Source organism: Eschrichtius robustus, chromosome 20 (genome assembly GCF_028021215.1).
Source record: "Eschrichtius robustus isolate mEscRob2 chromosome 20, mEscRob2.pri, whole genome shotgun sequence".
Lineage (NCBI taxonomy): Eukaryota > Metazoa > Chordata > Mammalia > Artiodactyla > Eschrichtiidae > Eschrichtius > Eschrichtius robustus.
Window position 1 is genome coordinate 10,967,852 of NC_090843.1, and position 22,772 is coordinate 10,990,623.

Genomic DNA, 22,772 nt, shown 5'->3' on the forward strand with positions numbered 1-22,772 from the left:
GTACAATTCAATACTTTTTAGTACATTCACAGAATTGTGCAACCCTTACCTCTGTCTAGTTCCAGAACATTTTCATCACCCCCAAAGAAGCCCTGTACCCTTTAGCAGTCACTCCCTATTTCCACCTCTCAGCCCCCAGAAAACCACTAATCTGGGCTTCCCTGGTGGCGCAGTGGTTGAGAACCTGCCTGCCAATGCAGGGGACACGGGTTCGAGCCCTGGTTTGGGAAGATCCCACATGCCGCGGAGCAACTAGGCCCGTGAACCACAATTACTGAGCCTGCGCGTCTGGAGCCTGTGCTCCGCAACAAGAGAGGCCGCGACGGTGAGAGGCCCGCGCACCGCCATGAAGAGTGGCCCCCGCTCGCCGCAACTAGAGAAAGCCCTGGCACAGAAACGAAGACCCAACACAGCCGTAAATAAATAAATAAACAAATAATTAAAAAAAAAAAACAAACCACTAATCTGCTTTCTGTCCTATGGATTTACCCATTTGGGACATTTCACAGAAACGGAAACATTCTGGCCTTTTGTGACTAGCTTCTTCCAGTTAGCCTATTTTCAAGGTTCATCCATATTGCAACGTGTCAGCACTTCATTCTTTCCTATTGTCAAATAATATTCATGTGTACTTACCATTATCTTTCAGTCGATGGGCACCTGGGTTATTTCCACTTTTCGGCTATTATGAATAATGCTGTGAACATTTCTGTCTAACCTGACACACCAGCCCCTTGTTTCAACACTTAGCCACCATGGGTTACAGCTGAACCCACCTGACCTGTGACGCTAGTGGCCCCAAGCACCTGCCCAAGAACCTCCACCCACGTGCGTCAGTGCCAATGTCCCATCGCTTCCCTCCCCGAGCCCCCAGTGATGCGCACTCCTTTCCTGGTGCTGGAGGACACTGGTGAGCTCACCTGTGCAGTCTGCACTCCAGACTACTGCCTACGCAGAAGGACGCCCTCAAAGGGAAGTATTCTAATTGCTCCTACTGCCCAAGAGCCAGGCTGCTTTCCAAAGTCTGTACCTACTGACGCCACCATCACGCCCCCCACACCTTCACCAACACTCAAGAGTTAATGGTTATGAAAACATAACACTTCTGAATCACCCCCAAGGATACACATTTCCGTGGATGTTTGCATTTCTTTGTTACCTTACTTGACAGCCATCTCAATTAGGTTAAGTTTCTCAGGTGTCTTACCTTCTGGCTTGTTTCCTGCTTGCCCCTCCCTGAATCACCGACGGTGCCCTGTGCACAACCCCTCCTCAGCCGTGACTTGTGGGCTCATTAGTCCAGAGGAAGACTGGCTGGTGAATCCTTCCTCCCGGTTATCTGCCCAGGGCGCCATCCTGCCCCTCTGCATCTGGGCACACAGACCCAGGCCAACCCAGAGAAAAGTATTTATGGTCTCAACTCCCCCACCTGCCGTCCGTAAGAAATGGGATTGGGTACCAATCTGGGTAAGTGTGGAGAGGCCAGGCAGCTTACCACTTCCATTTCACCATCTTAAAGATCAAAAAAGAGTGAAATGACTGCCCAAGATCATACAGACAGCAGGTTACTAGAAAGGCTGGGGGCAAACAAAAATTAGAAATACAAATTAGAGTTTACGGGAAAAGTTTTAAATGTTTAATGAAAAAGACTTAAAGCAATGCATTATTTACATGTGGGTAAGAAAAGGTGGCAGAATCTCCAAAGTTTGTCGTGGGGGCGCTTTGAGAAGGGAGTTCACATAAAACCCATTAAATAGAAACTGCCCCTAAATATTTCCAAATTGATACAAAATAGGTGAACAGGCTCCAGCAAGCAGATTGTTCAAATCAGATCAGCAACTGAAAGAGAAGATAAACAAGAAGGAATAATACAAACAAAGGGAAAATTTGTAAATTTAACTAAAGGCTCACAAAAGACTTCTCGAAAACAAAAGAAAAAAAAGCGGGAAAAACCTCAAGTGCCCCAAACCAGGAACCAGGAAGCTCTCTCTAAAACAATCACAAATACGGATTTACTGTCTTACCGTTCATGGGCATCTCGTCAATCTGAGTGGAGTAGTACTGCTCAATGTCTCTGAGGATTCGGATATCATCATTCTTCACAAAATTAATGGCCACACCCTTTCGGCCATATCGACCTGATCGCCCAATTCTTCAACAATAAAGCAAAATCACTTCAGTAAACATAGCAAAAAAGGTTTCAGTAAATCCATCAACAAGAGTGAAACCAAAGAAAAGCTTGTGCTGCCTACCTGTGTATGTACAGCTCTCTGTTGTTGGGCAGGTCGTAATTAATGATGAGGGACACCTGGGGCACGTCCAGCCCCCGGGCCCAGACGTCTGTAGAAATGAGCACTCGGCTGCACAAAGAAAAAGGGTCAGACCGGCTACGAACACATCAGGGCCCCTCACACTGGCCCCTCTGCAGGCTGAAGCACAAGGGACAGCACCAGAAAGCCCCGTTCAGAAGGCACGTTTGGTATATTTCATTACTTAGGTCATGTGTGCTGATAAAAAAAAAAAAAAAATTGGCTATCCTTTACACTACTACATTTAATTTGTTTAGAACCAGTCCCATACCAATAATTGGGAAGGACATTTTACTTCTGTCTAGCAAAAACTCAAGTACAGTGGCCTCACTGATTTTGGTGGTGTTTACAGTATCTTCAAATTAGAAATGCAACTCACACCTCTCTGTCCTTCACACAGGACAGTATCTGACACACCACAGACCCACACTATCCAATGCTGAGGCCACCAACCCACCAAGCACCGGAGTGGCTGGTCTGAAATGAGATTGTCTTACAGTGTAAAATTCACACTCGATTTGAATACTTAGTACAAAAAAAATGCAAAAAACCTCATTAATATTTTTAATGTTGATTACATGTTGAAGTGATATACTGGGTTAAATGACATATGTTTACTTGAATTATACTTCTATTGGACGTCGCTGGTCTAGAAGCATTCAAAGTCTGAAGGGACAGCAGAACAGGAGAAAATAATCCTGCCAGATAATCACATATAACTGGAGCCCTAGAGGAAGAAGAAAGGATGGAGCCAAAGCACCAACAGAGGGGTAAGGCCAAGAGTCACAGAAGTGCCAAACGGAAGGAATAAGACTGAATCACACATGGACCCATCAGCGTGAAACCACAGAAACAAAACACAAACAAAACAGACCTAAGAAGCAGCCTGCAGAGAAGACACTGTTTTACATAAGCAGCAGCAGGTGACATCCCCACAGGACCAACACAACCAGGAAACACCAAATACAGAGGGCCGACTGCATAGGCCACTTCATATAAGGGATTAGAATGTCTGCAGAGTTTGGTGTCCACAGCACTTCTGGGACCGATCCCGCTTGCATTGCCTCCTTCAACACGTCAGAAGGAGGTGTTTCAAGATGAAGCAGACATTTCCAAAGAAACTAAAACAGACATTTTGTTACCAGCAGACCCAAACTAAATACAGAAAGACATTCTTCAAGCACAAGGAAATGCATCCCTGGGACTTCCCTGATGGTCTAGTGGGTAAGACTGCACTCTCAATGCAGGGGGCCCAGGTTTGATCCCTGGTCGGGGAACTAGATCCTGCATGCATGCCGCAACTAAAGATCCCACGTGCCACAACTAAGACCTGGTGCAGCCAAAATAAATAAACAAATATGTATATATATGTATATATTAAAAAAAAAAAAAAAAAAAAAGAAATGCATCCCTGATGGAAGCTAAGAGATAAAGGAAAGACAGAAGAGTAACAAGTATGGTCAATATGCAGCATTCATTATATAAGTTTCATTATATAAAGCAAAAATTTCTTGTTGAGGTTGAAATATATGTAAATTAAAAAACATGACAACAGTGACAGAAGTCTGGGGGGGGTCACTGAAGTCAGGGTTTCAAGTTCTCTGTGCTCTCAGGGGAGATGGTAAAAGTACCAAGCAACCACAGCTGCTGATGACTTTTCAGGGCGACCACTAAATAACATAAAGAAATAAACATCTTCCAAAATAAAAAGTGGGGAAAAGGAATAACAACAACAACAACAAAAAATCCAAACTAAAGAAAGAAAAAAGAACCACAGAAGAGAAATGACAAGTAAGATACACTTATAAGATGGTCAATTTAAAACCAAATATATCAGTATTTACATTAAACGAAACTGGACTAAATGTTCCAGTTAAAAGACAATTATGGGCTTCCCTTGTGGGGTAGTGGTTAAGAATCTGCCTGCCAATGCAGGGGACACAAGTTCGAGCTCTGGTCCAGGAAGATCCCACATGCCGCGGAGCAACTAAGCCTGTGTACCACAACTACTGAGCCTGCGCTCTAGAGCCCGTGCGCCACAACTACTGAGCCTGTGCTCTAGAGCCCGCGCTCTAGAGCCCATGAGCCACAACTACTGAGCCCACGTGCCACAACTACTGAAGCCCACACGCCTCGAGCCCGTACTCTGCAACAAGAGAAGACACCACAATGAGAAGCCCGTGCACCGCAACAAAGAGTAGCCCCCGCTCACCGCAACTAGAGAAAGCCCCCGCGCAGCAATGAAGACCCAACACAGCCAAAAATAAATAAAATAAATTTTAAAAAAAAGACAGCAATTATCATTAAATTAAAAGAAAAGGAAAAATAAAACCCAACTATATGCTGGTTGCATGAAATCCATCTAAAGCTTAAGTCTACAAACCAGACGTGAAGGAAGAAGGGTGGTACTAAGGAGACACCAAACATTCAGAGCGGGTGCGGCTGGTCAGACAGAGCAGGATTCAGGACAAAAGCCCTAGTAGAGAAGGGCAGACACTTCCACAGCAAAAGCTAAATCCTCCAGAAATCTAGTAATTCTGAACTTGTACACTCAGGTGTCTGGACACATAACGCAAGAATGGACAGAACCCCCAAGAGGAAAACCAGCACTCTCAACACTGATGAAACAAGACTTAAGGGCAAAAGGGTAATGATGCAGGTTTGAGAAATACAGCTAGCAACTGAAATCCAACACCACACAGCACCCATCTTGTCCAAGCACAGAGAACGTTTGTAAAACGACCCCGTGCTGGGCCACAAAGCAAGTCTGAATACACACTGAGGGGATGAAATCACACAAAGCAGGTTCTCTGGCCACAGTGGGATTAAGCTAAAACCAATACAAAAAGATAAATAGAAAATCTCCATTTATTTGGAAACAGAAAAATACGCTTCTAAACAAGGCAACCGACCTACATAGTTAAGGCTAGTTCTCATCTCAGCCTAACCTATCACACCAGCAGTGGCTGCCCTGCTCACCAGCAAGTTGGTGACCTGCCCGAGCTCAGCTGTGGGGGGGAAAACTCGGGTAACACCCCGTAAATGCTGGCCCACAGCACCAGCACCAGGACCACAGCAGAGAGCTCAGCCAACCCACCTGGCGCCCGACCGGAACTCCTTCATGATGGACTCGCGCTCCTTCTGGGGCATGTCCCCGTGCATGGATGACACGGTGAAGTTGGCTTCCCTCATCTTCTCCGTCAGCCAGTCAACCTACAGATGGAATCAATAGATGCTGCCATAAGCTCACAAACCAGAGACTGTATACAGGATTTCACGTCAATTCCCTGCAGAACCAATTCAAATATTCATAAACAAGTGCTCTTAAAACTCAGGCTAGGGACTTCCCTAGTGGCGCAGTGGTTAAGAACCCGCCTGCCAATGCGGGGGACATGGGTTCGAGCCCTGGTCTGGGAAGATCCCACATGTCACGGAGCAACTAAGCCCGTGCGCCACAACTACTGAGCCTGCGCTCTAGAGCCTGCGAGCCACAACTCCTGAGCCTGTGTGCTGCAACTACCGAAGTCCGTGCGCTTAGAGCCCTTGCTCTGTAACAAGAGAAGCCACCACAATGAGAAGCCTGCGCACCACAACGAAGAGTAGCCCCCGCTCGCCACAACTAGAGAAAGTCCACGCACAACAACGAAGACCCAGCACAGCCAAAAATAAATAAATAAATAAATATATATATATATATATATATATATATATATATACACACACACATATATATATATAAACAAAACTCAGGCTAATCCTCACTGGCTGTGTAGAAAACTTAATTTTGCCCAGCAAATACTGGGGCAAAAATTCTCTTAAAAGACAATATGTCACTGTTCTCATTTGAAATTTAAGTTTGAATCTTTTTCGGAATGTGGTCCAAATCTTCTTCCTATTCCAAGGAGAGCTGCCAGGGTTCTCAGCTCTGCCGGCACATCAGCATCACCTGGGAGCTCAAAGAACACGTGTCCGGGCCCCACCTGAACCAATGACCCGGAGCCTTCAGTCAAGGGACCAGATCAACACCCTGCACACATTCCCTGGATACACCCACTTGTCCGCTCATCGTCCAGGGTGACTTTGAGCTAAAGGGCAGAGCCCAGTGGCTGCCTGAGGAGACCATGTACCCAGAGCCTAAAGCATGTAATTCTGGTCCTCAACAGAAAATACCTGACCTAAGTTCTATGAAAACCGATCTTTGGTTTTCGCCACAAGGACATTAAAGAGCCAGGATGGCCACGCACCTTCCTCTTGGTGTTACAGAAGATAACAGCCTGAGTGATGGTCAGCGTGTCATAGAGGTCACACAGCGTGTCGAACTTCCACTCTTCTCTCTCCACAGCCACAAAAAACTGCTTGATGCCTTCTAAAGTCAGTTCATCACTGGAGGACAAACACAATCCTGTCAACTCATCCTTCCAACCAAAACTTGAGGACGTGCGCAGGCCAGGCGCTGTTCCAGGCACAGGCCCGACCCCCAGCGGCCCAGGAGCCTGGGCATTAAACTCCCGCCCCTCCCGCCAGCCACATCCTCCTAGGAGTCGCCACTTCCACCGCAGGGGCCCAAGCCCTGGATCAGTATGAACCTTTAACCACACCTTATATATGGTTCTAAACAAAATGTTTGGCTGTTCAATAGTATACACGTTTTACTGCCAATGGTAAATAATTCCATTGATAAGTAAATACTATCAGCAAATTTTTAAATTTGGAATTACTGGATCAAAGGAGACTATATAAAAGCTGGCTTTTCAAAAGAGAAAATTAAAAAGAACTTTCATGTTTTAAAACCCAAATACAACTATGCTGTGTTTTAGTCCCACCTGAGAAGTAGGGCATCCTCACCGTTTCACCAAAATGCGGATAGGGTCGGTCATGAACTTGTTGGTCATCTCCAGGATCTCATGGGGCAGTGTGGCACTGATGAGCACCACCTGAGTGGCCGGGGGCAAGTACCTGTACACATCGTAGATCTGTTCTTTGAAACCTGGGATGAGGAATGAGACACACGGGGAATTTTTAAGGCTGCACACTTTGAAACAGAAGTTGCACATCAACTGTTCACATTTAACTGGATGCAGCACTGTGACTGTAAGGTGCAAGATTTCACAAGGAATCTTCTTACAGAGCTGAACCAAATTCTTGCATCCCCTCTCCTCTCCCTGGTGTACTCTAGGGATCAGAGCCCCACCCAAGAGTCCTGGATGCCAACAGGTAAAAGCAACAGAAACCTGAGCCCTGAGCCCACAGCCTCAGACCCCTGCAGGTAGCTTCACATCTCAGTTCCAGCTGCTGCTGCCCTGTGAGGGTATGCATCCACTGTGGCCAGATCTGCCACATTTTAAATAAACCCAGAGATCTAGATTTTCACCAAAAAAATCTCCACTTAAAAAAAAATCTCCCACAGATACTGACCCATGTTGTACACCTGAAAATGTTACATGTCAATTATACCTTAATTTAAAAACCTCCCAATTAAATAATTCAACTAGTTTACATTATTTCATATGGTACAGGCTGAATAAAACCCGCTGGCAAGGGCTTCCCTGGTGGCGCAGTGGTTGAGAATCTGCCTGCTAATGTAGGGGACACGGGTTCGAGCCCTGGTCTGGGAAGATCCCACATGCCGCGGAGCAACTAGGCCCGTGAGCCACAACGACTGAGCCTGCGCGTCTGGAGCCTGTGCTCCGCAACAAGAGAGGCCGCGATAGTGAGAGGCCCGTGCACCGCGATGAAGAGTGGCCCCCGCTTGCCACAACTAGAGAAAGCCCTCGCACAGAAACAAAGACCCAACACAGCCAAAAATAAATAAATTAATTAAAAAAAAAAAAAACCCCGCTGGCAAGCAGGACCTGGCCCCCGGGTCACCACACCACCACACCTGCAGGACGGGTTAGGAGGCCGGTGTGTGAGAAGGGGACAGGTGGCTGCGAGGCTCTGACTGCAGAGATCAGGGGGCCAGAAGCTACATTGCCGACACATTCCCAGTTGACATAGATGCCACTGGTTCTGGAGACCTCACTTTGTAGTAACTGTACCTTTAACTTAGCTGAAGAGCAGGGCCTCCAGGTAAGGGGCCCAAGACGGAGGTGGGGTGGAGGGCTGCTCCAAGGGGTGGCATCAGCGTCTAGGTTCCTGAGAGAACTGCTCAAGAACCAGGGAACAGGAAAACGCTTGGGAAGAACCCCATGAGTTACTGGTGACTCCTGAGAAGCAAAATATTCCCTTCACACCAGGCGACCCCAATGTCTAAGGGGACGACCCACCCGACCCCCTGGTATGGAAGTAAGACTGGAGAGGGGGTGTGCAGGGAGGGGAGGCGTGAAGACACCGTGAGGTACTGCCCGCAGCTGTTACTGAACCAAGGTGACAGCTGTCATTATGCATTTCCTAGTTGCTGTGCTAAGAGCACAACTGCTATGACTTACGGGTCCTCACATATTTGTCCTCATACGTTTTGGTAGAAATACATGAAATACAACCCAATTCTAGAAATTTATCTTGAAAAATAACCGATAAAAGAGTAAAAACAACCTGGACAACCAATAAAAAACAACTAGTGAAATAAATTATGGAACATCCAAACCACAAAATACCCTACTGCCATGAAACAAGATTTATTCAGCTGTCTGTTCCACCCCTTCACCACCACCAAGCATCTCTGCACCACACCCCAGCTCCACGCCTCAGCCATCTGTGCTCACCCACCACACAACGAGCAGTACCCCATCAGTTTGGCTGAAATGCTGTTGTTCTGGTTGTCATCAGTCTTACAAACCACTACCATAAAAAAACCAGAGTTTTATGTTCCTAAGTGCACCCAGGGCATAACTGTTTTCCACAAAGAATATACTAGTTACACTGAGTTCATTAGCTCCACATTTCAATTTTACGCTGTGAAAATTTAAGAATTTTACATCAACAGAAAATGAATTCTTTTGCTACTCATACCTTTATTCAACATTTCATCAGCCTCATCCAAAACCAACATCTTGATAGCACGTGTCCTCAAACTTCTGCGACGAATCATATCTATAAAATCAGATTTCGAAATAAGTAGACCTCAGGCTGTAAGTAAAGAGCCAGCCATTTCAACCCGTTTTCACAGCATTTCAGGGACCTTCCCTCCACTTCTTACAAGTTACTCAAATGCAAAAATCCACCATGTAGCATATCAAATTGAAAATGGTCCTCTATTGTTTAAGCACTTTTCATAGACAAAAGCAATTACCAAAGACACGCCCAGGTGTGCCAGCGACAACATGCTGTCCGTAATCCAGTTTCCTGATGTCCTCCCCCACGTTGGTGCCCCCAATGCAAGCATGGCACTGGACGTTCATGTAGTCACCCAAAGCAAGCAGGCCCTGAATTAAAACACAGATTCATGTTCAAGGTCTGCCCCAAGACCGCTATGAAGTCTGAAACATCTGAGTTCCCCCAAAATGAAGATTGTTTCTGTTCTAGTTTAAGATGACCACCTGGTATTGTTTATGCCATTATTTCTATCATAAAACTACAGAGAGCCCAAGTCTCCTCCTTCCACTCTTTTCTGCGCCAGAATGAAGTCAGTTTTACTGTTTTCTCATTATAAAAACAGTATGTATTAACTACAGAAAAATAAGAAAATATATAAAATTCATAATCCTATCCACCCACAAATGCTATTAACATCTTAATAGATACACTTCCAAAATGTTTATACTATGAAAACAAAATAGTTACAATTATTTTTTACAATTATTTTTAATTTTTTTGAAAGAAAAGTACAATCCTAAGATTGCAAAAAACTATTGGAATCACACAAGCTACACTAAAAATGACTTCATACAAACCAGCAACTCATATATGTGATTTATCACAAAATGTTAGGAATCAGGGAAAAAAAACCTGACAGAACAGAAAAACTGGATTAGATTAAGTCAATCAGTTGGCTTGAACAGCGTGGGGGTTAGGGAGGGAGGTTAGGTATGCCAGCCTACCTACCGACTGCATACACCCCTCAACCCCAGCCTAGTCAGATATCCACACAGACTTTACAATCAGCCCTCCCTAACCTTGGATCCAACCAACTTCACATCATGTAGTGTTGCAGTACATATTCATTTTTTTAAAACCTGCAAATAAATGGATCCATGCAGTTCAAACCTGTGTTGTTTAGGGTCAACTGTACCTGCAAATACGACAGTGCCATCTTTAACTGTCTTACCTTCTGGATCTGTACAGCTAACTCTCTCGTTGGAGCCAAGATCAAAGCTTGGGTTTCACGAACCTGGTAAAGTAATTTGTCAGAAAATAGAGAATCTCAGTATCTTCAAGGTAGACTGCACTAATTCAGACTCAGATCTATTTTGAATATTATCTCAAGTTAACCACACATCTGATTTCAGGTAAGCGAACCTGAATGTTACTAAATTGCATATCCAGTGATAATGGGTATACTGGTCAGGATTCTTGTTTACAGACAAGAATTTCCACTAGTTAAAAAAATCTCCCAGTTTACAGACACAGAAAACAAACTTATGGTTACCAAAGGGGAAAGGGTGGAGGGAGGCATAACTTAGGAGTCTGCGATTAAAATATACACACTACTATGTAAAAAGAGAGATAACCGAAAAGGACCTACTGTATAGCACAGGGAACTATATATATATATATATATATATATATATATATATACACATATATACACACACACACACACACACACACACACACATATATATCTGAATCACTTTGCTATACACCTGAAACTAACACAGCATTGTAAATCAGCTAAATTTCGATAAAAATTTTTAAAAAGACTATCAGTTTAAATAAAAAGGAATTTATGACAGAATATTAGCTCAGGTATTAGTGTGCACTTAAGATTCTCTTTAAAAATGTGTTTAATCAGTACAACTAGATATATTTAAGAACTGTACTTCTTGAACACTGTAGTTACAGAAGGTAAAGGAAGTATTTCCTAGGATTAAAGAGAAGTTTAAGATTACCTGAATATCCAAACACTGGAGGACAGAAATACTGAAGGTGGCTGTTTTGCCTGTACCAGACTGAGATCTAGTAAAGAAAACAAAGATAAATGGGATTCAGAGTGATGGGCTACATGCCACTGCTCCCATTCATGTAACCCCCGCCCCAGCAGTGCTCTGAGGAGATGAGCTGCAGAAGCACTGGGCAGCTTCTTCCAAGTCGATTGCCCCCCACCCCGACCAATATCTTAACTGCAAGGTGGTGGGACTCAGGCATAACGTCACAACTTTTAAATCACTGGTGATAAGAACAGTAAATGTGGCCTTTCCATCAGGGGGTGATAGAGCTGCAGAATCTATAGAATGGGTGTTATAGGCGGCAAAAAAAAGATTCCCCTTTATAGAATTCTTTTCTACGATTTCAGACTTTTTTTTTTTGTAAATGAGTGTTTAAAAATTAGGCAAATAGGGAATAATGCTATTAAAAGAGTATTATATACAATTCCATATGCCAAATAATAGGTTAAGTAAAGCTGGCTTAAAAAAAAAAGAAAGCTTTCTAGAGTGGAGGATGCAAAACTAAAAACAAACAGCCCATAGCTAAAGTCAAGGCAAGAGTTGGTAACGGCATCTGAATGAAGAAGCACTGAACTACACACTGCTGTGCTAACTAGCACCTGACTCCCCCTATGCATGAGCAGACTTACTGTGCAATGACATCTCTCCCTTTAATTATCTGCTTAATAGCTCGCTGCTGGATTGCTGATGGTTTTTCAAAACCTGTAAATTAAAACAGAAAAAATGAGCTCTAACCACTAGGACAGCATCCTTGCAACCATACACTGGAGCTCCTTGTGCCGAGGATGTTATCTTTTTAAAATCCCCCACCCCCTCCTAACCCAATGTCCAACATACCGAGCTCTCAAGAAACAGCTGCTGAATGAAGTAGGCTGAAGTGGATTTTTATACTAACATACCATCTTATTTATACAGACACGATCTCTAAGGAACACTGTTGCAAAATATAGACACCCCAGTTAGGTTAAAAAAATGTTGGTGGTTACTCCTGGAGAATGGAGTGAGGGAGGCTCATATTTTACTCCAATTACTTGTGTATTGTTTGACTATATTACAATAACCTGCACTAATGGGGTTTTTTTTGTATTACTTTTTAAGTTAAAAAAAGGAATATAAACCCATCAGTGCTGTAGTCACCACTCCCCACCAGCAGTAAGTCTGCAGGTTGGTTTGTTATCACCTACAACCCCATTTCATCTACTCCTCCTGCCTTGATGCAGCTACATGAACTACAACACCACCCCGCTACTGTCCAAGTAAACAAACAAAACTTTACGTACAAATAATGTACTTTAATTAATTTTTGGTAGTCTTTTAAAATGTAGTACAATTTCCCATCTAACACAAAAGCAAATATAACAGATGATTTAAACCCCTCAGGATGACTCAGCAAGTAGATGGGAAACTAAAAACAGTGTTTTAGGGTAGGGACGTCCCCGGTGCCAAGAGGCAGGCAGGGCTGTCGGCCACACTATGAGGGCCAGCTGTAATGGTTCTTCACCTCCCATTCCCTCCGCACCTTCTCTGTGCTAGACTGTCATGACATCAAGGACTGTTGGATAAAAAAGATGTCCGTCCCAGTCCCAGGCATTAAGCACAGATGCTGATCACGCCCGTCTACATCCTCAGCCCGACCTCTTCCCAGCTGCCTCCTTGACATCTCCTACTGGATGGTTTACAAGTCCCTCAAGCTCTCCTCATTCAAGAAGAGCTCCCTCGAGTGCTCCCCGCCTGAGGAGAGGGCATCATCACCTGCCCAGTTACTCACACATCCAGGACTTTCGTCTCCTGCTCACACTCAACCCATCAGCAAACCCTGTTAGTACTCCATCTCCACCACAATACCATCATCACTCCCCTGGACTGGAGCAAAAGCCTCCTAACATCTCCCTGCTTCCTCTCCTGCCTCACCTCCCCCCATATCCAGACACCCAGGACCACCTCTGTGACTGTATATCTGATCCCATCATTTCCCTGCTTAAAACCCTCCAATGGCCTCCCACCGCACTTAGAAATAAAATTCAAACTCTATCACCTCGCACCACGCTTTTCAACATCTGCGCCCCCCCCCACCCAAAACTCGCCCCTAGGCTCCCAGGACAGGGAGATTCTTTCTGTTCCTGGAATGCATAAGGCTCCCGGCTGCAGGGCCCTGGCACCAGCTGCCCAGTTCTACCATAATCTTCTCATAACGGGTTCCTTAGCCCAGATCTCAGCTCAAATGCCAGCCCCTCCTGGGAGCCCCCTTACCTATGTGCTCTACTAGTTTAACTCTCGCCTCCCACCAATCACTCTTGATTCCGTTATCCCGCTTTATTTTCTTCGTAGCCATTACCACTGACTATATAATCCTTCTCCCAAACATAACAAGCTCCCTAAGGCCTGCCTGGTTCACTACTAAGCCGCCAGTGCCTAGAGCCGCGCACGTTCCTAGCACCTGGCAGGTGCAAGGCAATCATCCGCTGAATGAGTGACTCCGGGGTGCAAGGAGGACCCTGCAGACCTCGCTGGACCCTGCAGCCCTCGCGGGACCCAGCACGGCGCCCCGCCGGGAGAACAACACCCAAACCGGCCGACACAGACGGGGGTGGGGACACGTGCTGGGGGCGGGGATCGCCCTTCAGGGCCCCCGGACTCGGCCTCAGCCCCGACCCCCAGCCCCGGGGCGGCCGCACTCCCAGTCTCGGGAGCCACCCCCGGCCGGGCCCCCCCACCCCTCCCCGCGGGCGCCCCAGCCCGCGGCCCGAGCTCACCGACCGTAGGCGTAGATGCCGCGCAGCAGGTCCTCCCGCAGGCCCATGGTGTCGAACGTGGGGGTCACGTCCACCTCCTCACTGGTCTCGAATTCCACTTTGGTCATGTCTTCCTCTTTGAGCAGCCGCTTCCGCGCCGAGCCCGAGGTCGCCATTGTGGCCGTAGCCGCCATAATCCCGAGCAGGCTGAGACCCAAGCCCGCGCCTCAGAGGAAAGCGGAAGCAGGGCCCCGCGCCGCCGCTGCCCGGAACTGACGACATAGCACGCGCGTGCGTGCGTGCGTACGAGCGTGCGTCGGAGCCAAGCCTCGGAAGGGGCGGGGAGCTCCTGGTCACGTGAAAGGGGAAAGGGCGCCTGCTGCAGGGAAAGGGGCGGTGCTGCGGCTCTTGCGCGGGAGGGGCTCCCGCGGAATCTCGCGGAACCGGACTCCGCCCACCCCTACAAACGGTGCGGAGGCGGCAGGGCGCAGGGATTCGTACTGGGTGTGGTACTCCCGGCCTGGCTCTCCGGCTGAGGTAGTCCTTTCCAGTTAACGGATCTTACGCGCGGGACGGTAGACTTGGCGCCCCTGCAGACAGGCTGCGGACCGCGCCATGGCGACCCTGCTCCGGGCGGGGTCTCTAGGCGGCCCTGCTTCGAGTGGGAACCTGGGCGCGGGTCCCCACCGGTGCCCATTCCTTCGTGTGTACGCATGTTCCAACGTTGTCGCCGGCCGGGGACGCCGGCAAACGCATTACTACTCGTTATCACTGCCGCCCGATGGAAATCCTCACTGCACATCGTCTGCTTTTGGAAAGTCTGGAATCTTTAACTGCCTGCTTGTCAGCTCTCACTTTAACACCCCCAGGCCGGTTTTTAACCCCCTAATGGAAAAGCCCCTACCCGGGGTCGAGTGTGTTGGGAGAGTAAGGGTCCTGCGACGGCCCCGGGCACCAGGACCCCCAGAACTGGCCGCGTGACCTTGGGCCGCGCCTTGCTGGACGGTGCGTCTGTCTGTTCATTAAGGCCCTGGATTCCGCGTGTCTGGTGGAGGTGCTGATAAATCCCGCCCTGCAGAAAAGATGACCCTGAAGGTGATGGCTTTCGGTTGCCCTGCAGAATATTTCCAGTTGTGCCATGTTACCCTAAACTTCTTTAAGTGCCTCTAAAAATCTGGCTCCTGAACCACCGTCACAACCTGACGTGCGTTCATCTGTGTTGTGTGAAAATAGCGTTTTTAACTTTGTGAAACTTACACTTGCCCAAGTGCAAGCTCTGTCCTTTCTCATTGTTTGCTTGTATCGCATCACTGGGCACATCTTTAATCTCTTAACAGCCTCTTTCCAGGACTGCTTGAACGCTCTCCTGTTGGGAAGGTTAATTTAGTGAAAACTTTTAGCAGTAATCATTTTATCCACTAAACCAGGCACACTTAGAATGCAGAGGTTTGCAGTATGTTGGCAGCAAACGAGGAAATGAGGGGTCTTACTTGCCCTGAAGCTCTTGCCCTGACTTTGGAATATGTCCAGACCTTACAAGATAATTGACCTGATAAACATGCCTGATAAGGATGCCAGTATCAGTCAAATATTTATAAATTTGAATTTCTTTCTTAGACTTTAAAGTAAATAAAATGCAAATATAAGTTCTTATGTCTTCTCACTCCGCAAAGAGTTATCCAGTACCCTCTCTGAAGTTGCCCACACTCTGTTTTGCAAGCTGTGCCCTAGCGCTGTGTTGTAAAATGCACACAGGTTTCAGACTTAGTATGAGAAAAGAATGTGAAAGACCTCATTAATAATTTTTATACTGATTATGTGTTGAAATGTCCATATTTTAGATACACTGAGTTAAAATATGTTATTTAAATTAATTTCACCCATTTCTTTTTACTTTTTAAAATATGGCTACATTTTAATTATATGTGGTATTCCTAGAAACATTTTAATTATATGTGGTATTCCTATTGGATGGTGCTGCTCTAGGTACTTAACAGCATGTGAAATAACCTTGCCAAGGGTATGGGGAAAGAGTAAACTGAAGATCGCTGACTTTATGAATCTGATATCAATGGGGAGGGGATGAAATTATTGCACTCTTCTACTAAGTTTGAAGAGGATGATTGCCTCTTTTGTACTTATTGAGAGATTTTTGATCTTATTGATGATCCCCCTGGACTTGTCTCTTGCCTTCACACATTCATGATATTTTATGCCATTTGCCTGGCAATGTCCCTTTTGCTCAATGTCTGAATACACATCTTAAAGCCCTCTTCCTTTTGTTTGGCGCCAATAACTTTTTAACTTTTTAGGCCAGAGTCCATGAAGATGACAAGAGTCGGGTGGGCGTGGGCGTGCAGTGTCAGGGAACAAAGGTCTCGAGCGAAACAGTGGCAACCAAGCAGACTTGGCCTTATTACTCCTTGAGGTTCCTCTAATCAAAGGGGCTGACCCCTCCCCCAAGATAACGACAGAAGGGGCAGGTCCACCGGGAGGCCTCTTTGGGATGATAAGGAGTGTACCTTCACTCTTCCAGGAACTAGGAGATGGCAGTGGGCACAATAGGTCATAGAGAGCCATGTTTTTATTACACAGGAAAGAGGGCTCTGGGTTATTGCAACCAGGATAAGAGCTCCTCTCAGGAGAAGAGGTTTTTCTCTTTTTTTCTCAAACTCGGTGCCAATTTTCACAAGGCCTGTACGATGCTCACCGAAGGTCTCAGTGTCACTAAGATCCGAGATCCGAAATGCACTTTGCTTTTTTTTTTTTTTTTTTTTTTCCTTTTTTTTGGCCTCACCAGGCGGCATGCAGGATCTTAGTTCCCCGACCAGGTATCGAAGCCAGGGCCCCCCCACTCCCCGCAGTGAATGGATGCGCGGAGTCCTAACCACTGGACCACCAGGGAATTCCCTGAAACGCGCTTTGCTTTATCAACAGCAGGTGAGAATAACCTAGGCAGTCGTGTGTTGGAACATGCCTGGCTCTTCGCCCTATTTGTTCGAATACTTGCTCTGCGTAGCTATGTTATGCTGGACCTAAGCCTCCACAGTTGACCCTTGAGCACCATGGGGGTTGGGGGCGCCAACTCCCTGCATACTCGAAAATCCAAGTATAACCTTTGACTCCCCGAAAACTTAACTACTAATAGCCTATTGTTGACCGGAAGCCTTACCCATAACATACAGTCGATTAACACTTGTTGTATTTATATGTATTATACACTGTATTCTTACAATAAAGTAAGCTAGAGAAAAGAAAATGTCTGTTAAGAAAATCATAAGGAAGAGAAAATACATTTACGATACTGTACTGTAATGATCGATACCCCAAGTTTACATTGTCTGTTTGAAACAGAGCAGGACACGATGGTCCTTCCCCTCTGTCCTCCACCTGCCTTTTGTCTGTGGTAAAACTTTAGCTAAAGAATAAGTTAAATCAGAGAAGTGGGAAAATGCAGAAACAAAAGAAAATTGTCCAAGACTAAATAATAATAGTTTAGTCACTAAGCAAAGTCAAGGACCTTTAGTTCCTCCTCAAGGGCTGTAGATAGTATTCTGAGCCGTGTCCTGTGAGCTGTCTTATAGAGACTGAAGCCCCCACCAGGTGGAAGAAGTTAACTACATGATGACCAGACTGTAGCCATGACATAAGCTGCCACAATCCTGAGAATTGGCCTCAAGGAAGTGGGAACAAACCAACCATGGAACTGAAGATTAACTGTACTTAAAACTATCAAGATGATGCTGGTCAGACCACCAGTGACCAATTTCAAGATGATTGTCAGAGCTGACTGTGCTGCTTCTACACGTAGCCCCCTCCCTCTGCCTATAAAAACTCTTGCCCCCTGATTGTCAGGTGGGGGGAGTTGGCCTTTGGACAGGTGTCCGCCTCCCCCCCCCACCCCATTCTCAGCATCCAAAATAAAGCAAACTTTCCTTTCCACCAACCTTGCCTCTTTATTGGCCATTGAGCGGCGAGCAGCCGGACCCCACTTTCAGTTACAAGTTTACAAGATGAATCATCCGTCTCTCAGTACCTACATCAATATTGTCTTATATGATATAAAACACTGTAGATGTTATCCGCACAGTTCAGACTCCTGTTGTTCAAGCGTCAACTGTGACTAGGTTCATCAGTACCACTTTTTAAAATTCCATATATATACATTGGCATACAGTATTTGTTTTTCTCTTTCTGACTTACTTCACTCTGTATGACAGATCCTAGGTCTATCCACCTCACCACAAATAGCTCAATTTCATTCCTTTTTAGGGCAGGAATAAAGAGACAGACGTAGAGAACAGACTTGAGGGCACGGTGGTGGGGAAAGGGGAAGCTGGGATGAAGTGAGAGAGTAACACTGACATATATACACTACCAAATGTAAAACGGATGGCTAGTGGGTAGCTGCTGCATAGCACAAGGAGATCAACTCGATGCTGTGTGACGACCTAGAGGGGTGGGATAGGGAGGGAGGGAGGGAGGCTCAAGAGGGAGGGGATATGGGGATATATGTATACATATGGCTGATTCACTTTGTTGTACAGCAGAAACTAACACAACACTGTAAAGCATTTATACTCCAATAAAGATGTGAAAGAAAAAGCTATCTCCTAGAAACTTCTGATCAGAAAAAAAAAAAAAAAAAAGTCAATTGTACTTAACAAAGCAAGAACTGACAGCCCACATCGGCTGTCAGTACATAATTCCACTGCTTAAATGTCCAGATTAATGTTTTAATTTTTATCAGAAACCTCCATTGCAACTTCAACTAAGGAGTGCAGGCATATATCTTGTCTTAATCATTTTACTGCTGGGAAAACTAACGCCCAGCCTGTTAAGTTAAAAGTAACTTCCAGCACGGCAAGGGGTAGAAGCTGCCCCACTGAGTCCCCGAAAAAGTGTGTTTATATGGCTTACCATGCCTGCATCCTTTGTCCCAGGGCTCTGGGGCACCCAGGTGGACCTGCCTGTTACGTCTGGGCACAGCCCTCTGTCTCCTGCACCTCACTTCCCATGCTTTCCAAACCTGTGGGAGGGAGGTTATCTCTCCTGATTAGACTAATCTCAAGGAGGGCAGGCCCATGTCTGTTTTGTTCCCCAGCGCTGCCCTAGTACAGCGTGGTGTGCCTGGATGTCCAACGCAAGAGCGGAGGAGGAGCACAGGAGCTCTGCCAGCTCACGCCGGAGTGGTGGGCAAGGCAGGAGAAGCTCAGCGGGCTGCACCTGAGGAGCTGACCTGCCTCTTCCCTGAACCCTTACTGGACTCAGGGTGTACACAATCAAGGCAGCTCGTCTTGTCTGGGATGGGTGGAAGTTTGGGTGCAGTGCTGCTGGGCTGGGCTGGGTTTCCATGAATCACCACCACAGGAGTTGATGTCCTGGATCCTAGGGGCTGTCCCCAAAGAGCGACTTCCTGCCAGAAACCTCACCTATCACCTGGTATTAAACGACAAACACTGTTCCTTTGCAGGCACAGCCACCTCTAACCCACGCAGCCGGCAGGGCACCTTACTAAACATCACCAGATCCCACCCAGCTGGACCCGGGACTCCACACTGCTGGCATCTGACATTTTGGCCACAGATGTGCCTGGAACACCTTCCTGGTGCAGGCGCTGTTCCAGGGGCTGTACTGGGCGGCAAACAGGACAGACAGTGCTGTCCTCGTGGAGCTTGTGTTCCAGAGGAGGGCAATAAAATAATTGTAGGCTTTGTAATTTCTGTGATTCAGATAAAATGAGGCAAAGTGGCAGACTTAATGGGTTGCAGATTTACCAGGTGACTGGAGGAAGGTTCCACGTGAATTGTGAGAAGAGGTGGCCGCGGTAACACCCCAGGTTCCAGGAAGAAGGCACAGGGAGTGTGGAGACCCCCAGGTGGACCGGGGATTGACACAATCAAGGGACAGAAAGCCAGCATGGTTGCAGCATCGAGAGTGTGGGCAGGAGGGGGAGTGGGAGAAGGGGTGAACAGGGCCAGATCCTAAAAGGTCTTATAGACTGTGAAATAGAGTTTAAATGCAACATGGTTGCCGTAGGAGCCACTTCAGGGTTGTCTTTCTTTGCGGGGAGAGGATTCATTCTGATAAACAGTTTGGGAAGATGACCTGGCTTATCACTTTTCACCCTTTTGGCTAAGATCAAGTGGAGAAAGATGACCTGGCTGCAGCAAGAGGTTGAAAGGTTGACGTGAAGGGGCCAGAGAGGGGCTGGGAGACCCGTTGGAGAGGTGGTGGTGGCTGCTGGAGCTGATGCAGTGGAGATGGTGAGAGGAGGGCTCAGGAGACATTCTGGACAGGGCTGACACATGGGATAGAGGGGGCTGTTAGGGTTTAAAGGATGAAAATTGACTCCTGGGTTTCAGGTGTGAGCATCTGGGTGGTACCGTCGTGAGATGGGGAAGCCATGGGCAGCAGTGTTGTGTGGTTTGAGGGCAAAACCAACAGATCCAACGAACACATGTGCCCATGTGTTCATAGCGACAGGACTCACAACAGCCAAAAGGCAGGAACAACCCAGTGTCCACCGACAGATGAATGGATAAACACAACGTGGTCCACCCACACAATGGGACGTTATTCAGCCATTATGCTACATGAAAGAAGCCAGACCTCCAAGGTCACATATGTATGATTCCATTGATGTGAAATGTCCAACATAGGCAAGTCCATAGAGACAGAAAGCAGCTTAGTGGTTACCAGGGAATGGAGGGAGGGGCTGCTTGATGGGCACAGGTTTTCTTTTTGGAGTGACAAAAATATTTTGGAACTAGATAGAGGAGATGGTTTCACAGCATTGTGAATGTACTAAATGCCACTGAATTGTTCACTTTAAAATGGTTAATTTTATGTTATGTGAATTTCACGTCAATTAACAAACATTTTTTTATAATAGATCTGTGCTTGAGCCCAGGACTTCATAGCACGCTATGCCGATCAAGTGTCCGCACTAAGTTCAGCATCAATATGGTGACCTCCCAGGAGCGAGGGACCACCAGGTTGTCTAAGGAGGGGTGAACTGGCCCAGGTCAGAAACGGAGCAGGTCAAAACTCCCATGCTGATGAGTAGTGGGATTGCTCCTGTGAATAACCATTGCACTCCAGCCTGGGCAACTTAGCAAGACCCTGTCTCTTAAAAAAAAAGGAAAAAAAAGGATCTGATTTCCATGGGTTAAATTTGAGATGCCTAGGTATCCAAGGGGAGTTGTCAGGTAGGCAGTTGCATGTTCAGATGTGAGAAGCAGCAGGGAATGACCGGTCTCACCTGTTCCTGTGGACATTGCTGCTTCCCGACTTCCCCTGGCCCAGTCCCCGCTTTGGTGCAGGCCAGGGTGGGTGTGGGTGTGGGGGGTCCGTGCTCCCATGCAGAGGCCAGGGAGCCACACCTCAGCCTGGAACCCTGTCCCCGGTTGCTCTCTGCTGCGAGTCTGAACTTTATTCCTACAGGGCTTTCCCTGTAGCACCTGCATCCGCAAGTGATGTTAACATCTTGATTCCAAGGCAAACCCAGAACCCCCCACCAACTCCCTACATTTTATGGATAAGGTAGCACCCAGAGGCCCTCCACAGAGTGCCCAGGGCGTTCACAATGACCGTCTATCGCTCACTCCTTGATCCTTTATTTATTGCTGCTGGGGGCTGTGCTCACCAGGTGGTGCTATCCTGGTGCCCCCTGGGGCTTGGGAGTTTCTCCAGGACATACCCTTCCCATTGAGCCAGGTTACCAAAATGCTGTTTGATTGACCCTAGAATTGTGTACACAGCTATAGTCCCGTGTCGTACAGAATAACTGTCAGTCGGGGTCCTCCTGAAGACCCAGTGGTGACTAAGAAACAGTTTTTGCCCTCAGAAAGCTCACGGACCTTGGGGGGCTGGGGCTTTCTCAACTCTGGTCCTATAACGCTCGGAATTTCTGTTCTTAACAGAGGCTTAGTGAGGCTCTGGCCCCTCTGGCTCTTTTACCTGCAAGGACAGCATTTTGAGTTTTTCATAACTATCTAGAACTTTCTATGCACCAGGCACAGAGAGAAGTGCTTTCCCACCAGGAAGCAGGTGCCACTATTAGCCCCACTGGAGAAGTAAGAAAGCTGAGGCTTAGGGGTTTAAATAACCTGCCCCAGAGGGTAGCTGATGTGCAGCAGGGCTGGGGCTCTGGTCCAAGAACTTGTTTTCTTATCTGAGCTCGGACCTGTGTTCTTACCTACTCTGCCCCGAGCGGCCGCAGCCCCATCCCTCTCACTCACCAGGAGGGAGAGACTTGGGTTCTGGTTGCTGTTCCTCCATCAGTTAGCTGTGTGACCTTGGGAACCTGCCTTTGTCAGGAGGATAATCCTTAAGGTCCTTCCTACTCATGTAGGCCATGGAACTATGATTGTCCCTTCTTTCTTGAGTAGTATATGCATCAGTGGGAACCAGGCACCCAACCAATGCTTATTGATTCACCCAAGTAGTATGCACGGAGCACACTCTTCTCAGGTGGGGGACACGGCAGAAAACAAGAAAGGCAAGCATTCTTGTCCTCTGGAAGTTTCAGGCTTGTCATGGGGAGGCAGGCAAGAGACAGATAAATAATTAGAGTATACAATATGTCGGGGAGCAGTGTGTCCAATAGAGAAAAATGAAATAGGGGAAGGGGGATGGGGAGCCGTGTGGGAAGTCTACGATTTTATTTATTCATTTATTTA

The 22,772-nt window shown here is 46.8% G+C and overlaps 1 protein-coding gene across 1 annotated transcript; it reads right to left on the minus strand.

Moving 5' to 3' along the window:
• Positions 1 to 1,613: 1,613 nt before the first annotated feature.
• EIF4A3 (eukaryotic translation initiation factor 4A3) lies at positions 1,614 to 14,360 on the minus strand. Its single transcript, XM_068530924.1, has 12 exons — positions 14,114 to 14,360; positions 11,986 to 12,058; positions 11,300 to 11,366; positions 10,516 to 10,578; positions 9,541 to 9,673; positions 9,261 to 9,341; positions 7,155 to 7,296; positions 6,554 to 6,692; positions 5,407 to 5,522; positions 2,253 to 2,360; positions 2,025 to 2,152; positions 1,614 to 1,839 (listed from the first exon to the last, which is right to left on the minus strand). Exons 1-12 carry the CDS (start codon positions 14,280 to 14,282, stop codon positions 1,823 to 1,825), a joined length of 1,236 nt encoding a protein of 411 aa, XP_068387025.1. The 5' UTR covers positions 14,283 to 14,360; the 3' UTR covers positions 1,614 to 1,822.
• Positions 14,361 to 22,772: the final 8,412 nt, after the last annotated feature.

Coding starts and splice junctions, on each gene's coding strand:
- EIF4A3 (XM_068530924.1), bottom strand. CDS start 14,282: ATGGCGGCTACGGCCACAATGGCGACCTCGGGCTCGGCGCGGAAGCGG. Junction 9,342..9,540: donor CACACCTGGGCGTGTCTTTG/GTAATTGCTTTT, acceptor CTGATTTTATAG/ATATGATTCGTCGCAGAAGT. Junction 7,297..9,260: donor TGATGAAATGTTGAATAAAG/GTATGAGTAGCA, acceptor TCCTCATCCCAG/GTTTCAAAGAACAGATCTAC.